We start from the raw sequence: 19,676 nt of genomic DNA, 5'->3' as shown, positions 1-19,676 counted from the left end.
AAGTTGTGTTGTCGTCAGATGGACCAGTTGCAGCTGCCGAAGTTATGTCGACTTCGGACAGGCCAGTTGCAGCGGCGTCGGACGTGCCAGTTGCAGCTGCCGAAGTTGCGTCGGACGGGCCAGTTTCAGAGAGCCTATATAGCCATAGACCTCCGGACATGATGCACGGAATGAGCAGCAGTACCGGAGGAATCCGTGACAGACACCACTGTCCTCAATGGTACTCCCGCTGGCTTTGGTCTTTGTTATGGTAGCTAGCAACGTAGGTTACGCTGTTACTACTCGCAGTTCCAGACAGGGCAGGTCACAATGAAGATTGAAAACAACAAACAGCAGGGATCTAGGACCTATTCGTTAACCAGAAGAGCAACTTGGCTGACACACATTGTTTGGTCACTCAGGTCCAATCGGTCTGGATGTTGTCGTGTCTGGGTCTGATTGTTCTCTGGTCCGTTCGGGTCTGGGTCCCCCCTTTTCTTAAATGATCAGGTCCATTCTGGTCTGGTTCTGTTTGTCCTCGGTTCCAGGTCCAACTTTATGGACCCGAAAACACCTTCACGGGCCATTTCACATATCCACTTTGGGGTGGCAAAGGCAGAATCGTCTTTGTTGCGTGGCATCATTGGTACAGTTAGGGTTAAACTGAGCTGACATTGAGGGCTAAGGATTTGAGGTAATTGGGTGAGTCATGTGTCACACAGTCCAGCTGGAATGGCCCCAGGAAAGAACACAGACATAGGTGGAGACAGAACACACTAATGTGATGTTATCTTGTGACTCAGTCATTTGATTGTTTTTTTAAGGTTGTTTGTCATGAAGCTGTTTGTGTGATTTAAAAAACAACATTCATACAGTATGTATTTTACCATGGTGGTGCTATCGAGAAAATGTGTGGTTTTGGCGAAGGCTGCTTTATCCTTTTTGTATCAAATAGAAGAAAGCTATTATGAAGTTATCACATCCCATTTATGTTCCATCTTGCCTGAGACACAGTTCTCCCAACTTGGATCCAGAAGCTAAGATGAGCTGTGCTGTGATTACTGATAGCCTGTCCCGTAAGTGTGTGTTTGTGTGTGTGTCCAAGCTGATGAGGGTGCAGGAATCTATTGGCTGCAGGCTCAATTCAACACTTTCCATTAGCATCTTTTGAGAGGGAGAGACAGAGAAAGAAAGACAGAGAGGGGAAGGGAGAGGGAGATGTGAACATCGTGTTTTTGTTATTCATTAACAATAACCACGTCTAGTACCGTATTCAGTTGTGGGGTTCGGACAATAAATACATAGGCTATTCCCCGGAGCTCACGGCGGAATATACCCCAGGCACGTCGCTGGCGCACGAGGCTCTGCAGCCCAGTGACACACGGTCCCGGGATTTCTCTCACCGCTCTCCTGTTCTCTCTCTCCTTCTTGTCTTTTCTTCGCGGTGAAAGATGAAATGCTCTGCCAGCTGACATTTTTTTTTTTTTACCGCAGCAGCCACATGAACAGACCAATGGAGCTATGACGTGTGTATCGGTGAGTCTCATTTATCACCCTGTTCTTCTGTGTGTGTGTGTTTGGTGTCCTGTAGGCTGTAACACTCATTACTATTCATCGGATGTTGCGCTTCACAGTGAAAATGTTGTGACTAAAACCCGCTATAAAATGTATTTCACTATAGGCTGTAGATAGATAATATAGCTGGATAGCAGATGGATAAGGTTGCTTTCTTTAGATATGTCCGGAGTCAAAGCGTCATGATCTAAGCTGCACAACCTGTGTCATGGCCACTGTAGCACCTGGGGGGTGTCACTGCAGCGAATGGAGAGGAATGGGCTCTGATTAAAATATACAGCCATATGCAGCTGATATAGGCCCAGACATAGGACGTTGCAGCTGCAGTAGGCCTACCAGTCACAGCTAAGAGATACATTTAGATGTTATTTGTTGTATACAAATATTTACCCCCCCCCCCCCCCCTCCCAAAAAAAAAATATATATATTCCATTCAAATGACATGTTTTGTCATGAATGGAAAGACCAATACAATATCAATACAATAAGAAAAATTACTTGTCCTAAACATTGGAGTGGGGGGGTTTAGAAACCAATCATTTAGAAACCAATAATTACAATGAGGAAATAGCTAAGGAGTAACATTGGGGTATTTTGTATCTGTTTTTCCCACCTTAATTTATGACAGGTTGTTGTCACATACTATGCTGCCAGCTTTAAGATTGTTGGCATGTTGATTTTGAATATAGGCAGAAAAGATTATTCCTCTGAAACAATAACGTAATTACACCATGCTATTGCCATGTTATTACCAGTTTATTCTGTGCTGTAGCCTGTAGTCCAATGTAAAATGCTACCAAGATTACTCTCATTTACTTTGTAGTTGGGGCATGAGAGGAGAGCATATCTCTCAGTTTCTATCATTCTGCACCCTGAAAGGTTGTACAACTTGTTCTCTCTGGCCAATGATGTTTTTTTAATTAGGTCTTCATATCTATACTTTAAAGTCTGCCTTTATTTGCACTATGGGCTTTGTCAAAACGTGCATGCATTTTTTTTCAACTGGCAGTAGAAGAGGGAATTTGCCCAGTTCAGCCCACATGCTAAGAGGAGTCTCAATGTACAGTTGAAGTCGGAAGTTTACATACACTTAGGTTGGAGTCGTTAAAACTCATTTTTCAACCACTCCACAAATGTCTTGTTAACAAACTATAGTTTTGTCAAGTCAGTTAGGACACCTACTTTGTGCATGACACAAGTCATTTTTCCAACAATTGTTTACAGACAAATTATTTCACTTATAATTCACTGTATCACAATTACAGTGGGTCAAAAGTTTACATACACTACGTTGACTATGCCTTTAAACAGCTTGGGAAATTCCAGAAAATGATGTGATGGCTTTAGAAGCTTCTGATAGGCTAATTGACATAATTCGAGTCAATTAGAGGTATACCTGTGGATGTATTTCAAGGCCTACCTTCAAACTCAGTGCCTCTTTGCTTGACATCATGGGAAAATCAAAAGAAATAAGCCAAGACCGCAGGAAAATAATTGTAGACCTCCACAAATCTGGTCCATCCTTGGGAGAATTTTCCAAATGCCTGAAGGTACCATGTTCATCTGTACAAACAATAATATGCAAGAATAAACACCATGGGACCACGCAGCTGTCATACCGCTCAGGAAGGAGATGTGTTCTGTCTCCTAGAGATGAATGTACTTTGGTGAGAAAAGTGCAAATCAATCCCAGAACAACAGCAAAGGAACGTGTGAAGACGCTGGACGAAACGGTACAAAGGTATCTATATCCACAGTAAAAGTCCTATATCGACATAACCTGAAAGGCCGCTCAGCAAGGAAGAAGCCACTGATTCAAAACCTCCATAAAAAAGCCAGACTACAGTTTGCAGCTGCACATGGGGACAAAGATCGTACTTTTTGGAGAAATGTCCTCTGGTCTGATGAAACAAAAATAGAACTGTTTGGCCATAGTGACCATCTTTATGTTTGGAGGAAAAAAGAGGAAGCTTGCAAGCCGAAGAACACCATCCCAACCGTGAAGCACGGAGGATGGCAGCATCCTGTTGTGGGGGTGTTTTGCTGCTGAAGGGACTGGTGCACTTCACAAAATAGATGGCATCGTGAGGATGGAAAATTCTGTGGCTATATCGAAGCAACATCTCAAGACCTCAGTCAGGGAGTTAAAGATTGGTCGCAAATGGGTCTTCCAAATGGACAATGACCCCAAGCATACTTCCAAAGTTATGGCAAAATGGCTTAAGAACAACAAAGTCAAGGTATTGGAGTGGCCATCACAAAGCCCTAACCTCTATCCTATAGAAAATTTGTGGGCAGAAATTAGCAAGGAGGCCTACAAACCTGACTCAGTTACACCAGCTCTGTCAGGAGGATTGGGCGAAAATTCACCCAACTTATTGTGGGAAGCTTGTGGAAGGCTACCCAAACGTTTGACCCAAGTTAAACAATTTAAAGGCAATGCTACCAAATAGTAATTGAGTGTATGTAAACTTCTGACCAACTGGTAATGTGAGGAAAGAAATAAAAGCTGAAATAAATCATTCTCTCTACTATTACTTTGACATTTCACATTCTTAAAATAAAGTGGTGATCCTAACTGACCTAAGACAGGGAATTTTTACTAGGATTAAATGTCAAGAATTGTGAAAAACTGAGTATAATGTATTTTGCTAAGGTGTATGTAAACTTCCAACTTCAACTTTATATATTCAGTGGGGCAAAAAAGTATTTGGTCAGCCACCAATTGTGCAAGTTCTCCCTTTTAAATAAATTCATAAAAAATCGTACAATGTGATTTTCTGGATTTTTTTTCTCATTTTGTCTGTCATAGTTGAAGTGTACCTATGATGGAAATTACAGGCCTCTCTCATCTTTTTAAGTGGGAGAACTTGCACAATTGGTGGCTGACTAAATACTTTTTTGCCCCACTGTAATTCAAGGTTTGTCTTTCCATCTTTGTCTGTCTCTATCTCTCTCCCTCCAGGCAGAGCAGTGTGACTGTGCGAAGAGAACTGGGAGGTGAGTGGCTGACCCAGGGAGGAGAAAGACATATTCTGAGACCATCGCTGTTTGAGTGTGTGCTAGACTCACAGTCGGAGTCCTGATCTAAACCAAACACCAACGCTCCCACCGTCCCTCCCACATGTCTCCCCCGACTCCCCCCATCCCTCTCCTCTTTCTCCCCTCCTCTCTACTGTGTGTCCTCTCCATGCTCCTGTCCCTGTCCAAACTGAGGGGCATCCTCCCCCCTCTCCTCTCCCTTATCCTGTCCCTCCCCCCTGCTGCTAGCCAGTCAGTCATCACCACGTCCCAGGGCAGACTGAGGGGTCAGTTGACCCCCATGCCCTCTGACCTGCTGGGCCCTGTGGTCCAGTACCTTGGGGTCCCCTACGCCCGCCCCCCCACCGGGGAGAGACGCTTCCAGCCCCCTGAGCCCTCCCTGTCCTGGCCGGGGGTGAGAAACGCCACCCAGTTCTCCCCCGTCTGCCCCCAGCCTGTAGAGGAACACAGCTTGCTGACAGAGATGTTACCTCTCTGGTACTCTGCCAACCTGGACATAGCCAGCGCATACCTGGCACAGCAGAGTGAAGACTGTCTCTACCTCAATATATACGTCCCTACTGAGGAAGGTATGTAGTATGTACAAACACACACACACCAATGCACTGCATCTACCTGAAATTATATTATGCATGCACCCACATGTTTCTTTGCTATCTGCAAGAGCTGTTTAGCGCTCTGAAAATATGGCTTGTGTGTGTGTTTCCAGACATCCATGATGAGGGCGGTCTGCGGCCGGTGATGGTGTATGTCCACGGAGGTTCCTACTCAGAGGGGAGCGGCAGCATGATGGACGGCAGTGTCCTGGCTAGCTATGGAAATGTCATCGTCATCACAATCAACTACAGACTGGGAGTACTGGGTTAGTCACTTTCATCATCATCATCATCATTGTCGTCATCATCACCATCATCACGTCGTTGTCATCATCATCATCATCGTTAAATTCTGCCTAATCACCTTTCTGTTACTCTCTCACTGGTTGAAATGTCACATTTCTGTTTTAACACTGGAAAGCTAGCAGCCTGTACACAGCCAGATTCATCTCTTGTGTGTGTGTGTGTGTGTGTGTGTGTGTACGCCTGGTTAGAGGGGAGCCATCAGCTCTGTGTTTATGGCTCACAGTAGGTGGAGTTCAATTAAGTTTCTGAGAGAAGGATGAGAGAGGAGAAGTAGGGGTGAGAGAGTAGAGGAGAGAGAGAAGAGAGGCAGGGTGAGAGGCAAGAAGGTGAAGGGAATGGGAGAGAGGGTGAGGGAAGGGGGAGAGAGGAGTGGAGAGGAAAGTATAAACTGAAAGAGGTAGTGAGGGAGTGGAGGAGGAGGAAAAGAGGGGCGGAGGAAAAGAGGGGAGGGGGGAGGAAAAGAGCGGGAGGAGGAGGAAAAGAGTGGCGGGGAGGAAAAGAGTGGCGGAGGAGGAAAAGAGGGGCGGGGGAGGAAAAGAGTGGCGGAGGAGGAAAAGAGGGGAGGGGAGGAGGAGGAAAAGAGGGGCGGAGGAAAAGAGGGGGAGGGGGGAGGAGGAAAAGCGGGGGAGGAGGAGGAAAAGAGGAGCGGAGGAGGAAAAGAGGGGAGGGGAGGAGGAGGAAAAGAGGGGTGGAGGAAAAGAGGGGGAGGGGAGGAGGAGGAAAAGAGGGGAGTGGAGGAGGAGGAAAAGAAGGGGAGGAGGAGGAGGAAAAGAGGAGCGGAGGAGGAAAAGAGGGGAGGGGAGGAGGAGGAAAAGAGGGGTGGAGGAAAAGAGGGGGAGGGGAGGAGGAGGAAAAGAGGGGAGTGGATGAAAATAAAACCAAACATAACTCAAACGGAAAGCATTTGCATTTCTGCGCAGAGGGGCGGAGGAAAAGAGGGGGAGGGGAGGAGAAGGAAAAGAGGGGAGTGGAGGAGGAGGAAAAGAGGGGAGGGAAGGATGAGGAAAAGAGGGGAGGAGGAGGGAAAGAGGGGAGGGGAGGATGAGGAAAAGAGGGGAGGAGGAGGAAAAGAGGGGAGTGGAGGAGGAGGAAAAGAGGGGAGTGGACGAGGAGGAAAAGAGGGGAGGAGGAGGAAAAGAGGGGCGGAGGATGAAAAGAGGGGAGGGGAGGATGAGGAAAAGAGGGGAGGAGGAGGAAAAGAGGGGAGTGGAGGAGGAGGAAAAGAGGGGAGTGGACGAGGAGGAAAAGAGGGGAGTGGACGAGGAGGAAAAGAGGGGAGGAGGAGGAAAAGAGGGGCGGAGGAGGAAAAGAGGGGAGGGGAGGAGGAGGAAAAGAGGGGCGGAGGAAAAGAGGGGAGTGGAGGATGAGGAAAAGAGGGGAGGGGAGGAGGAAAAGGGGATGGGAGGAGGAGGAAAAGAGGGGAGTGGAGGAGGAGGAAAGAGGGGGAGGGGAGGAGGAGGAAAAGAGGAGGAGGATGAAAAGATGGGAGTGGAGGAGGAGGAAAAGGGGGAGGGGAGGAGGAGGAAAGGGGAAGAGGAAGGTGGGGAGAGGAGGGTTGAAGTGATTTTACATGATCATTTAAGGTCACATGTATTTTGTGGCACAGCCCTCAGTGACACCCACACTCTCCAGCTCATCATGCATATGTCTGTTAGTGACACACTCATGTCCCTAGTGTGGTGTGTGAATTAGTGACACACTCATTTTGCGTCTGTGCATGTGTTCAGTGACACGCAGATGTTCTGGTGTCCCAGGTCTACCCCAGGTCTGACTGAGGGTGGTGAGCCACGGTCACATGACATCATTAGTCACTGAGTCCTCAGGGTTTGGCTACACTGCAAAACATGTCTGTCAATCTCACCAAGTTTTTTCTTGTGTTAAGACAATGAATATTGTCTACAGTAAGGCTTCACAACTGCAGCCACATACTGGGTTAGCATTAGGCTTAGGTTGTAACAGCATACTGTAATACTTGTTATTATTGATTTATTAAAATCATTAATGAGAGATTTATAAGTATCTGCCGCAGTAGCCAATTCCTAGTGAGCCGACTACATGTAGTCCCCGAATTGTAAGGAATAAAACCTTGTCTTTCCCTTTAGTTCCTAGCCCATATTTACATCCTGCTGTTCATATCATTGATGAAAATTATTTTTAAATATGATATTCCTGTTTGATGTGTTATTTTTAAATATAATTTTACTTTTGGTATTTACTAGACTTTCCTTTTATATTTTTGTGTATTTTTATGTGTTATTTCTTCAGGTTTCCTCAGTACGGGTGACCAGGCAGCTAAAGGCAACTATGGTCTGTTGGACCAGATCCAGGCTCTGCGCTGGGTGAAGGAGAACATTGCTGCATTCAGCGGAGACCCAGACAGAGTCACTGTGTTTGGCTCTGGGGCTGGAGCCTCCTGTGTCAGCCTGCTTACTCTGTCCCACTACTCTGAGGGTAAGTAACCTCTTACCCCTGAACCAAACCTCTGAACCCTTACCCTTGACCTCTTAACTTCTGTCAGCCTGGTCACACTTCTCAAAGAGTCACCTCCAATTCCTGACCTATAACCTCTGAACTCTAACCTCTGTCAGCATGCTGTGTATCAGATCTGTTCCAGAAGGCGATCATCCAGAGTGGGACAGCCCTGTCCAGCTGGGCGGTCAACTACCAGCCAGGGAAGTATGCAAATCTGCTGGGGGACAAGGTGGGCTGCAGCCTGGAGGACTCATCAGAGCTAATCGTCTGTCTGCAGGGGAAGACCTACCAGGAGCTGCTGGAACAGAACATCACCCCAGCTAAATACCACACCGCCTTCGGACCTGTCATCGACGGTGATGTCATCCCTGATGACCCCCAGATACTCATGGAGCAGGTGAGAAAATATAAAACACTCTATGGTTTATATACACTGTGTATACCAAACATTAACCTCTAGCGTCGAGCAATCCCGTATCCGGGAGCGTAATCATAGCCTCAAGCTCATTACCATAACGCAACGTTAACTATTCATGAAAATCGCAAATGAAATGAAAGAAATATATTCACTCACAAGCTTAGCCTTTTGTTAACAACACTGTCATCTCAGATTTTCAAAATATGCTTTTCAACCATAGCTACACAAGCATTTGTGTAAGAGTATTGATAGCCTAGCATAGCATTAAGCCTAGCATTCAGCAGGCAACATTTTCACAAAAACAAGAAAAGCATTCAAATAAAATCATTTACCTTTGAAGAACTTTGGATGTTTTCAATGAGGAGACTCTCAGTTAGATAGCAAATGTTCATTTTTTCCAAAAATATTATTTGTGTAGGAGAAATCGCTCCGTTTTGTTCATCACGTTTGGCTAAGAAAAAAACCAGAAAATTCAGTCACTACAACGCCGAACTTTTTTCCAAATTAACTCCATAATATCGACAAACATGGCAAACGTTGTTTAGAATCAATCCTCAAGGTGTTTTTCACATATCTATTCGATGATAAATCATTCGTGGCAGTTGGGTTTCTCCTCAGTAGCAAACGGAAAAGTACTGCAGCTGGAGATTACACAATAATTGCGACGGAGGACACCAAGCAACCACCTGGTAAATGTAGTGTCTTATGGTCAATCTTCCAATGATATGCCTACAAATACGTCACAATGCTGCAGACACCTTGGGGAAACGACAGAAAGTCTAAGCTCATTCGTTGCCCATTCACAGCCATATAAGGAGTCATTGGAACACAGCGCCTTCAAAATCTGGGGCACTTCCTGTTTGAAATTTCATCTTGGTTTCGCCTGTAGCATCAGTTCTGTGGCACTCACAGACAATATCTTTGCAGTTTTGGAAACGTCAGAGTGTTTTCTTTCCAAAGCTGTCAATTAAATGCATAGTCGAGCATCTTTTCGTGACAAAATATCTTGTTTAAAACGGGAACGTTTTTCATCCAAAAATTAAAATAGCGCCCCCTATATCCAAGAAGTTAAGAACACCTTCCTAATACTGAGTTGCATCTTGATACACACAGGAAACTGTTGAGCAGTTGCAGTTCTTGACACAAACCGGTGCGCCTGGCACCTACTACCATACCCTTTTCAAAGGCATCTTTTGTCTTGCCCATTCCCCCTTTGAATGGCACTCATACACATATTCACTGATTGAAGTGGATTTAAGTGAGATCAATAAGGGATCATAGCTGTCACCTGGATTCACCTGGTCAGTCTATGTCTTGTAAAGAGAAGTTGTTTGTAATGTTTTGTATATTACTCCGTGTAGATTATACATGTATTACAAGTTATATGGTTTATTCGTTTTGGCAAGATTTCATTTTGGGTTCTGAGATGAGGGTTAAGGATGCATTTTATACATATAGTGGGGAGAACAAGTATTTGATACACTGCTGATTTTGCAGGTTTTCCTACTTACAAAGCATGTAGAGGTCTGTCATTTTTTATCATAGGTACACTTCAACTGTGAGAGACGGAATCTAAAACAAAAATCCAGAAAATCACATTATATGATTTTTAAGTAATTAATATGCATTTTGATTTAAGGACATAACTCTACCATTCCAATTTACAATATCATTTAAGAACAAAATACCCTTTTCAAATATCTTTCCCATAAATACAGGTATTTTATGAACCAGCACATTCGAGTTCAGCCATAATATTTGTTCTATCTTTTCAGGGGGATGAAATTGAAATTGTAGCCAGCTCTGCAATGATTGTTTGAAAAAGAGAGATACTTTGAAAAAAGTATTATTTTCAATTAATAGAAAATGAGACATGGCAATCTGCACAAAGGCAAAAAGGCATTTTTTTTAGCAATGGATGAGCTTTTCTTATTAATCTACTTGAGAACCATTTAGGGTTCAAATAAAACTTTTGAATGAATTAACTTTTGAGTGAAGCTTTTAGAGAGAGGTTTAGTGCTTTTGTCACGATCGTTGTTGTATGAATCGGACCAAAATGCAGCGTGGTATGGTTCCATTATCTTTTATTAGAAGTGAAACACACAGAAAACAGTAAAGCGCAAAAACGAAACGTGAAGCTAATGTAGTGCTCACAGGCAACTAACTATACATAGACCAGATCCCACAAAGCACAATGGGGAAATGGCTGCCTAAATATGATCCCCAATCAGAGACAAAGCTAAACAGCTGCCTCTGATTGGGAACCATACCATGCCAACATAGATATATAATAACCTAGATAACCCACCCTAGTCACACCCTGACCTAACCAACATAGAGAATAAAAAGCTCTCTATGGTCAGGGCGTGACAGCTTTTATATTTTATCATCTCAACCCACCCAATTCATATTCATTATATAGATAGGCACGTTATATTTTATCTGGTTTAGCATCCCAGATAAAGCAAAATAGTTTTCGCTCATATGATTTGAAAAACAAATCTTCAGGAGTAGGCAGCGCCTATAAGTAAGTGAGTAAACTGAGATATGACTATGGAGTTAATCAGGGCAATTTTTCCATAAATAGACATACCTCTCCATGGTTGCAGGAGCTTGTCTATTTTTTTACAAGTTTTCTATTGAAATTCATTGTGGAGAGCTTATTTATATATTTTGTGATATGAATACTGAGTATGTCTACTTCACCATCAGGCCATTTTATAGGTAAACTGCAGGGTAATGTAAAAGTTATATTTTTTAAGGATCCAATACGTAATATTGCACACTTGTCATAATTAGGTTTTAGTCCAGAGAGTACAGAAAAGTTATCTTCAATGAGACATTGCAGGGATCTAGCTTGCAGACTTAATATAAAACTTGAGTCATCAGCATACATGAACACCTTTGTTTTCAAGCCTTGGATTTCGAATCCTCTAATGTTGTTATTAGATCTGCTTTTAATAGCTAGCATTTCGATGGCCACAACGAATAGATATGGTGACAGCGGACATCCTTGTTTAACTCCTCTTGACAATTCAAAACTCTCTGAGAAGTAGCCGTTAAAAATAAAATCCAGTCCTACTTTATCAAATGCCTTTTCAAAATCCGCTATAAATACCATTCCTGGCTTCTTATATGTTTCATGATGTTCTATTATTTCTAGTAGTTGTTGTATATTATCGTCAATGTATCGTCCATGTAAAAAACCTGTCTGATCAGGATGAACAATACCTGTTAAAACCGTTTTTAATTCTGAGTGCTATGCATTTTGCTAGTAGTTTTGCATTACAACATTGAAGTGTTAGGGGCCTCCAGTTTTTTAGATTAGACTGGAAAAGACCCATATCTGCCATCTGGGTCTTGTTTTAATAATAGAGAAATCAGACCTTCCTGCTGAGTACCTGACAGACTACCATTTCTATAGGAGTAGTTAAAACAATCTAACAATGGAGCTTTTAGTATATAAAAAAATACTTGATACACCTCTACCGGTATGCCATCAAGCCCTGGGGTTTTTCCAGACTGAAAGGATTTAATAGCCTCAAAAAGTTATTTCTCTGTAATTTGGTCTTCTCACTAATCTTTCTGTACATTTGTTAATTTTCAATTTTTTATATTATTTGGGAAGAATTCCTTACCATAATCTTCATTCAGTGGGAAAGGATGAGACGGAAAAGAGAACATCTGCCTAAAATAAATAGCTTCCTCTTGTAAAATATCATTAGGAGAATCATAGATGACTCTGTCTTTATTTTGTATCTCTGTAGTATCGTTTTTATTGCAATCTACCTGTACTATTAGTTCATGGATTTCCCTTGTAAGTCTTGTCTCTTTAGCCAGAAACTGCTTTTTTATTATTGATGAATATTGAATTGAATGACCCCTGAAGGTACATTTAAAGGTATCCCAAACAATAAGGGGATTTGCTGAACCTATATTATATAATATATAAATTATTTTGTCTTAGTTAAAAATAAGTTGTTCTCCAGTAAACTTTGATGAAATTTCCAATATCCCCGTCCACGTTGAGAATCTATAAGAGTTATGTGAATGCCAATTAGATGATGATCCGATTGCATTCTGTCTCCTATTAAAACTATTTTAACCTTTGATGCAAGAGAGAAAGAGACAAGAAAGTAGTCCAGACGACTAGCTTGATTAAGTCTCCTCCACGTATATCTCACTAGGTCTGGTTTTTTTAGTCTCCAAATATCCACTATTTCTAATGTTTCCATAATATTTGCGATTTCCTTAAAGGCCCTGTGATGATAGTTTGTAGAGTGATTACCTTTACGGTCCATTGAGGTACTTAACACTGTGTTATAGTCTCCTACCATAAAGATTAGATCATTTGTTGTCTGTAAGTTCAATAAATTGGTATAAATGTTTTCGAAGAAGTGTGAATCATCCTGGTTTGGATCATATAGATTAAGCCAAATCTCTTTTTCATCCACTTGTGAATCATTCCTGACTATTTGCACATTCAGATCGAAATTTTTGTTAATTAATATCATCACACCTTTTGAGTTCCTTTGTTCATGACAGAAAATTATTTCACCACCCCATTCCTTTTTCCATGCAACTTCATCTAAGGATGTAGAGTGAGTTTCCTGTAAACAGTATATGTTATATTCCTTTTCTTTTAGCCATGTAATCTGCTAAACTGTTACAATTATAACTGACTATACTTATTTCACCCCTTACCATGACTAGATACTATTCTCAGTCTAAATTGACCATAATTAGTGCTTGTAAAGTTACTTCCATCAGAGGTATGAAGGTCAAAACTAGAGCTTTCAAATGTCTGATATTTAGAATTCAAGAAATAGGTTCTAGCAATATTTGTTTTATTCCCTTGCCTGTTTGCCTGTGAGCCAATGCCACAGATGTTAGAAAATTGTGACAAGATATTATGTGTGTAGCAAATCTGAATCTGATGTGTATGATATTGGATGTGATATAGGGAGAGTGTGTACGATGTCTGTATAAGTGTAAGACTATAATGTGTGATGTCCAACTAAATAATAACTCTCTCAATTTGCATGGTTGAGTGTCTATGTGTGTAACATGTAGTGCGTAGAACCTTAATATTCATGATGATAATTGTAATCCATATCGTATCACCATCATAGTTGCATCATAATTATCTTTAACATAATTGAAAAACACATCCTAGCATTTCCATAGCAATTGACGTTTCACGTGATGAAAAAGACCTTGCATTACTCTAGAGACGGCTTCACTACAGTACAAATGTGTTCCGTACAATATGTTATTATTCTCCAATGCCCCTATTCTGATATCTTCCCCTTGCTTGTTGTAAACAAATACATAAAAAATGTAAAGCGTTGGACTAGTAACCGAAAGGTTGCAAGTTCAAATCCCCGAGCTGACAAGGTACAAATCTGTCATTCTGAACAGGCAGTTAACCCACTGTTCCTAGGCTGTCATTGAAAATAAGAATTTGTTCTTAACTGACCTTCTTTTTTTGTAACCTGAAGTCCCTATAGAATTTAGTACAGCCACTGTGTTATGGAGCTGTCTCAGAATAGCTGTACATCTATAAAGAGTTTGTCCACAATGATAAAGGCACGCTTACCCTTCTCCCTTTGTTGTCTTTGTAACGGATACAGTCTCTTACGACGTTCGTTTATCTCCCTTGGAAATTGGTCACTGAGACCGAATTTGGTCCCTTTAAGCTTCCTTCCCCTGCTTTTGAGCAGCTCCTTTTGTAGGTAGTGTTCAAATGATCAGTTGGGGACCCTTGGTCTTGTCGCTCTGAGCTCCAAGTCTGTGTACTCGGTGGAAAGCCACCTTGTTTACAGTCTCTGTAGGAAGTTTCAAGTCGGATTGCATGAATGTTCTGATCGCGCCTGGATTATTGCATGCTACTACTTTGTATGTCTACTAGTGACTCCTTCATCACCCTGTTTTTCCTGAGTATACAATCTATGTCGGAATCCTGGATTTTTACCTTGGCTGTGAGTGTCTTTTTTTTCTCTTTGGAGCGTGAGAATTTCACTCTGGCTGAAGTCCAAACTCCCCCTCAGACCTGCTACCTCCTCACACAACTTTTCCAGTGTTGCATGGATTCCAGCCAGAGCACTAGCCTCTACCTCAATGGTAAATCGTCCGTGTCTGTAGATTAATCTGTTTTTCTTTTTTTTGTCTGGTTAAAGTTATTTTGTGAGGTGGTCGGATCTTACCATGATGGAGTATGTTGTTCCTCCATAGCGTAAAGCTGTTGGTACTCGTTGATTTCCCTCAGGTTCTCCTTAGTATCCAGATTGGCTCTTTACTGCAACCAGTTGTTTTACGAAAAGATAACAATGAGTCTTTCCCACGACAACGACAGGTGTCTGTAGTACAGCCAGCTAGCATTCGCGGAATCCACGCAAACTTGCAGTCCCAGCCGTAAAGGCTAACCGCATCGTGGAATCCTTAGCAACAAAACTTTAGTTCGGATTAAAATCGATTTAATGAAAATATTTGAATATAAACAACAAACCAAGTGTAGACAGTACAATGTTCTGTTGCGCATAATATTGTTATTGACAACCCTGTTCTTCACACACAGGGGGAGTTCCTCAACTATGACATCATGCTGGGTGTGAACCAGGGGGAGGGGCTTAAGTTCGTTGACGGGATGGTCAATGGGGAGGATGGCGTCTCCGGCGACGATTTTGACTTTGCCGTGTCAGACTTCGTGGACAGTCTCTACGGCTACCCGGAGGGGAAGGTAGGCTGCAGGAAAATGTCTATCCACATCCAGTGCTTCTATGCAGTTGCTGGAGGGCAAAGAATATGTTCAGCAAAAAGTAAAAATAGACTCTGCATACTGCAATCCATCTATGCTCCCATGTGCTTTATTGACAAGGTATTGTTTATCCTTGCGGTAGGACACGTTGAGAGAGAGCATCAAGTTCATGTACACAGACTGGGCCGACCGGGAGAACCCTGAAACCCGGCGGAAGACGCTAGTCGCTCTGTTCACTGATCACCAGTGGGTGGCGCCGGCGGTGGCCACAGCAGACCTCCACGCCCAGTATGGATCGCCAACATACTTCTACTCCTTCTACCACCACTGTCAGAGTGACGTGTCGCCCGCCTGGGCTGACTCCGCCCATGGAGATGAGGTGCCGTATGTGTTCGGTCTGCCGCTGATCGGACCCACGGACCTCTTCAACTGTAACTTCTCTAAAAACGACGTGATGCTCAGCGCCGTGGTCATGACATACTGGACCAACTTCGCCAAGACAGGGTGAGATAAATGTCTTGTATAACTCTTTCTCTAAGAAACATCTCTTACTTTCCTCTAATGAATGGTAAAGTAACTATGATTAACCTTTAAGATAACTTTTCCTGACTGTGTTTTTCTTCTCTGTCTCAGAGATCCTAACCAACCAGTGCCCCAGGACACCAAGTTCATCCACACCAAACCCAACCGCTTTGAGGAGGTGGCCTGGGCCAAGTATACCCCCAAGGAACAGCTTTACCTGCACATCGGCCTGAAGCCACGCGTCAGAGACCACTACAGGTAGATACGATAATCACAGACCATTACAGACCACTACAGGTAGATACAATAATCACAGACCACTACAGGTAGATCAAATTATCACAGACCACTACAGGTAGATCAGATCATCACAGATCACCACAGACCATTACAGACCACTACAGGTATATCAGATCATCACAGACCACTACAGGTAGATCAAATTATCACAGACCACTACAGGTAGATCAGATCATCACAGACCACTACAGGTAGATCAAATTATCACAGACCACTACAGGTAGATCAGACCACTACAGGTAGATCAAATTATCACAGACCACTACGGGTAGATCAGATCATCACAGACCATTACAGACCACTACAGATAGATCAGATAATCACAAAACACTACAGGTAGATCAGATCATCACAGACCACTACAGGTAGATGTTTCCCTGCCTGCTTTTCTTGCTCCTGCCATATCTTGTTGAATAATGTATAATGAACCACTTTGCACTATTAGCACTTCATGCTAGCAGCACTTGCCACTTTCCCCTGCTATCTGTTTAATGTATAATAACTATAATTTATAATGTATGATGTTATCTTATGCTATTGGGTATATTTTGTCAGATTCCTTGTGAAATGTAGTTTTTCTTTTTATGGATGATGATTCTGCTGCAAAACAAAAACAAAAAACTTTTCTCTACCTCCAGAGCCACCAAGACAGCGTTCTGGCTGCAGCTGGTTCCCCACCTCCACAACATCAACGAGTTGCTGCAGTACGTGTCCTCTGCAACCCACAGCCCTCCCCAGGACACAACTCCTCACTCCTACACCAAGCGGCTGTCAAAAGGCCTGGGCTTGGGAAGCACGCGCCACCCCAACCCCCCGTCCACGCCCCAGGCTCCGGCACTGCAGGGGGAGGAGCTGCAGGTCCCCCACCCCGTCATGGAGGACTACTCCACTGAGCTGAGCGTTACCATCGCAGTGGGAGCCTCACTCCTCTTCCTCAACATCCTGGCCTTCGCTGCTCTGCTCTACAAGAAAGACAAGCGCAAGATGGAACATCGCAGGCCGCCACGCCCACCTCCACGCCATGATATCATCAATGCTGACATCACACACCAGCTGCAGGGGGAGGGGCTTCTGAAGCAGCTGGAGGCTGAGGCCCTGCATCAACACAACACCCTGGAGATACACGACACACACAACATACACCACACGCTGGAGGCTCTTGACACGCTGGACACACAGGACATCTACAACACTCTGGATACCCTGCGACTGACCTGTCCACCAGACTACACCCTGACCCTGAGACGCTCCCCTGACGATGTGCCCCTGATGACTCCCAGGTCTCTGCCCATGACCCCTGGCTCTCACCCCGCCACCCCCATGACCCCCATGACACCTGGATCTGTTGTGGGGATGCAGCCCATGCAGGGCTTTAGTCCTTACAGTAACACACACTTGCCCCATATGCACACGCACACACACCCCAACACACACACACACTCCACCACACGCGTATAACCACAGACAGAGATGGAGCAGGACAGTTTCTCCAGTCCAACTAAGACAACGATCCAGTCTGCCGTGTTGCATGTGTAGAACACAGAGGGAGTGGAAGTGATGAAATCTGAGAGAGGGAGTAATGTGCATCAGTAAATGGAACATTATAAATGGGAACATCCAAAATGGCTGCCAATACATCATGCAAACAATGCTTGTCTATAAGCTGCATCAAAAATGGTCTGGGTTGCCGTGTGACTTGCTCTGAAGTGGTGCTTCTGGGTTGTGCAGATCAGATCAGACTACTGACTGAACCACTCTGGGAAAAACTTGAAGAACCAGTGAAATTTGAATGTAGAATTTTTCAATTGCAATGAAATCCTTCAGAGGCTCAACGTTCCCTGCAGCTCTGTGCTCAGCCTGGCCATAGATGTGGTCTGAAGGATAGGAACAGACAGACAGTGTGAACAACAGACAGACGGGGAAAGATTCAGACTCTATTCCTGGCCTTTAGGTCAAAGGCCTCTGAAGGGTTCAACAATAACAACTTCAACAGTCCAAAGGTCACATCTACCAACCAGCAGTCTGTTCAAATATGTAAATAACTTGTAAACATGATGGAGAAAAGATTGTAAGATTTAAAGGTTTTACTGTTTTATCGCATCAAAATATGTTATTTAAGGCTTTAATTTGAGTTGATTATAAATGTATAGGTCCTCAGAACAAGATGTCATTTTACGCTTACTTCTGACATCTTAACCCTGACCCTAATCCTAACCCTGATTATATCTATCCCCACCCTCTTCTCTGATCCGAGACTTGTACTTGGACATGGAACTGAGTCTGTCCTTGGCCCTCTCTCTGTCATGGTCCCTTACCTTTGTCCTTAGGCTAAAGGCGTCAGCATGCTTTAGTTCGAATGAGGGTGCTCGCATAATCCCTTAAAATACCTTTGTTTGAAAAATGAAAAATAAGCGGCAATAGTACTGTTTGTCCATTTTGAGATGCCGTAGCCACTTCCCCGAAATAGTCAAGAAATCTTTCATTAATTTTGACGTTTTTTGTCAAGGAGATTTAATTCACGCAATTTGACATCTAACTAAGATGTATGGTGCAGTATTTCTCAAGTGAAAAAATCTGCATCAGAACGAGTCGTTTCGAGTTGAATGACAACAGGCACTTCATTGAACAATTCCGACGAGGGGGCGTAGACTTCGGCTTGCCTCGCGAAAAACATTTAGTGTGCCTGAACAGTTGAAAAAACCCTTGCCAAAGTCCAAAACAAACAAAAACATTGCAAAGTGTTGTCATAATATATGTACAAACTGTTCTGAACTGTTCTGGAAGCATGCGGACGCCTTAACCCCTGACCTGTAACCACTGACCCTGACTTCTAACCCTGATCCACATCCTAACCTCGACCCTCATCCTAACCTCAACCTGTCTATGAACCCTTATTTCAGTCCCATACCCTAGACCCCTTACCCGAAACGCTGACTTCTAACCCAGAAACTTAACTGATCAGTTGACCTGAAACCGGAATTCAATCATGCTGAAGTCTAAAATGTTACGATTGAATTCCGTCCCGACACATATTCTGCATTTGTGAGCTTTTTGAACCACAAAAGTAACCTAAATAATATCATATACTGTATTGTATTTAAAGAAAGCTGAAACAGTGGATCTGAAACCAGGAATCTTATTTGAAATGCTACCATAGGCTAGATTAGAAGATGTCTTTTTATATCATTATTTTCAGTTTATGCGTAAACGGATGGAAGGAGTCTTTGCTGTATGAGAACTTTCTGCTGCATTTTGTTAAATAAAATATATCTGTATTTTACCATTTATATGCTTCTCATATACAGTGCCTTCAGAAAGAATTCACACCCCTTGACTGTTTCCATTTTTTTGGTGTTACAGCCTGAATTTAAAATAGATTAAATTGAGATGTTGTGTCACTGGCCTACACATAATACCCCATAATGTCAAAGTGGAATTATGTTTTTAGAAATGTTTACAAAATAATTAAAAATGAAAAGCTGAAATGTCTTGAGTCAATAACTATTCAACCCCTTTGTTATGGCAAGCATAAATAAGTTCAAGATTGAAAATTTGCTTAACAAGTCACATAATAAGTTCTGTGTGCAATAATAGTGCCTAACATGATTTTTGAATGACTACCTCATCTCTGTACCCCAAGTCCAAAACAAACAAAAACATCGCAAAATGTTGTCATAATATATGTACAAACTGTTTCCGAACTGTTCTG

The 19,676-nt window shown here is 43.0% G+C and overlaps 1 protein-coding gene across 1 annotated transcript; it reads left to right on the top strand.

Annotated features, from left to right (window-relative positions):
• The first annotated feature begins 1,045 nt into the window (after nucleotides 1-1,045).
• Nucleotides 1,046-19,449, top strand: LOC110501725 (neuroligin-4, X-linked-like). Its single transcript, XM_021579473.3, has 9 exons — nucleotides 1,046-1,515; nucleotides 4,520-5,165; nucleotides 5,306-5,458; nucleotides 7,764-7,949; nucleotides 8,102-8,367; nucleotides 14,966-15,127; nucleotides 15,288-15,649; nucleotides 15,779-15,925; nucleotides 16,606-19,449. The coding sequence occupies exons 2-9, from the start codon at nucleotides 4,679-4,681 to the stop codon at nucleotides 17,423-17,425; spliced, it is 2,583 nt and encodes an 860-aa protein (XP_021435148.2). The 5' UTR covers nucleotides 1,046-1,515; nucleotides 4,520-4,678; the 3' UTR covers nucleotides 17,426-19,449.
• Nucleotides 19,450-19,676: the final 227 nt, after the last annotated feature.

The sequence above is a fragment of the Oncorhynchus mykiss genome, chromosome 22, assembly GCF_057628025.1.
Source record: "Oncorhynchus mykiss isolate SJ-2025 chromosome 22, ASM5762802v1, whole genome shotgun sequence".
In the NCBI taxonomy this organism is placed as follows: Eukaryota; Metazoa; Chordata; class Actinopteri; order Salmoniformes; family Salmonidae; genus Oncorhynchus; species Oncorhynchus mykiss.
Note: the sequence above shows the minus strand (reverse complement) of the source record. Positions and strands in the feature narration are given on the sequence as shown.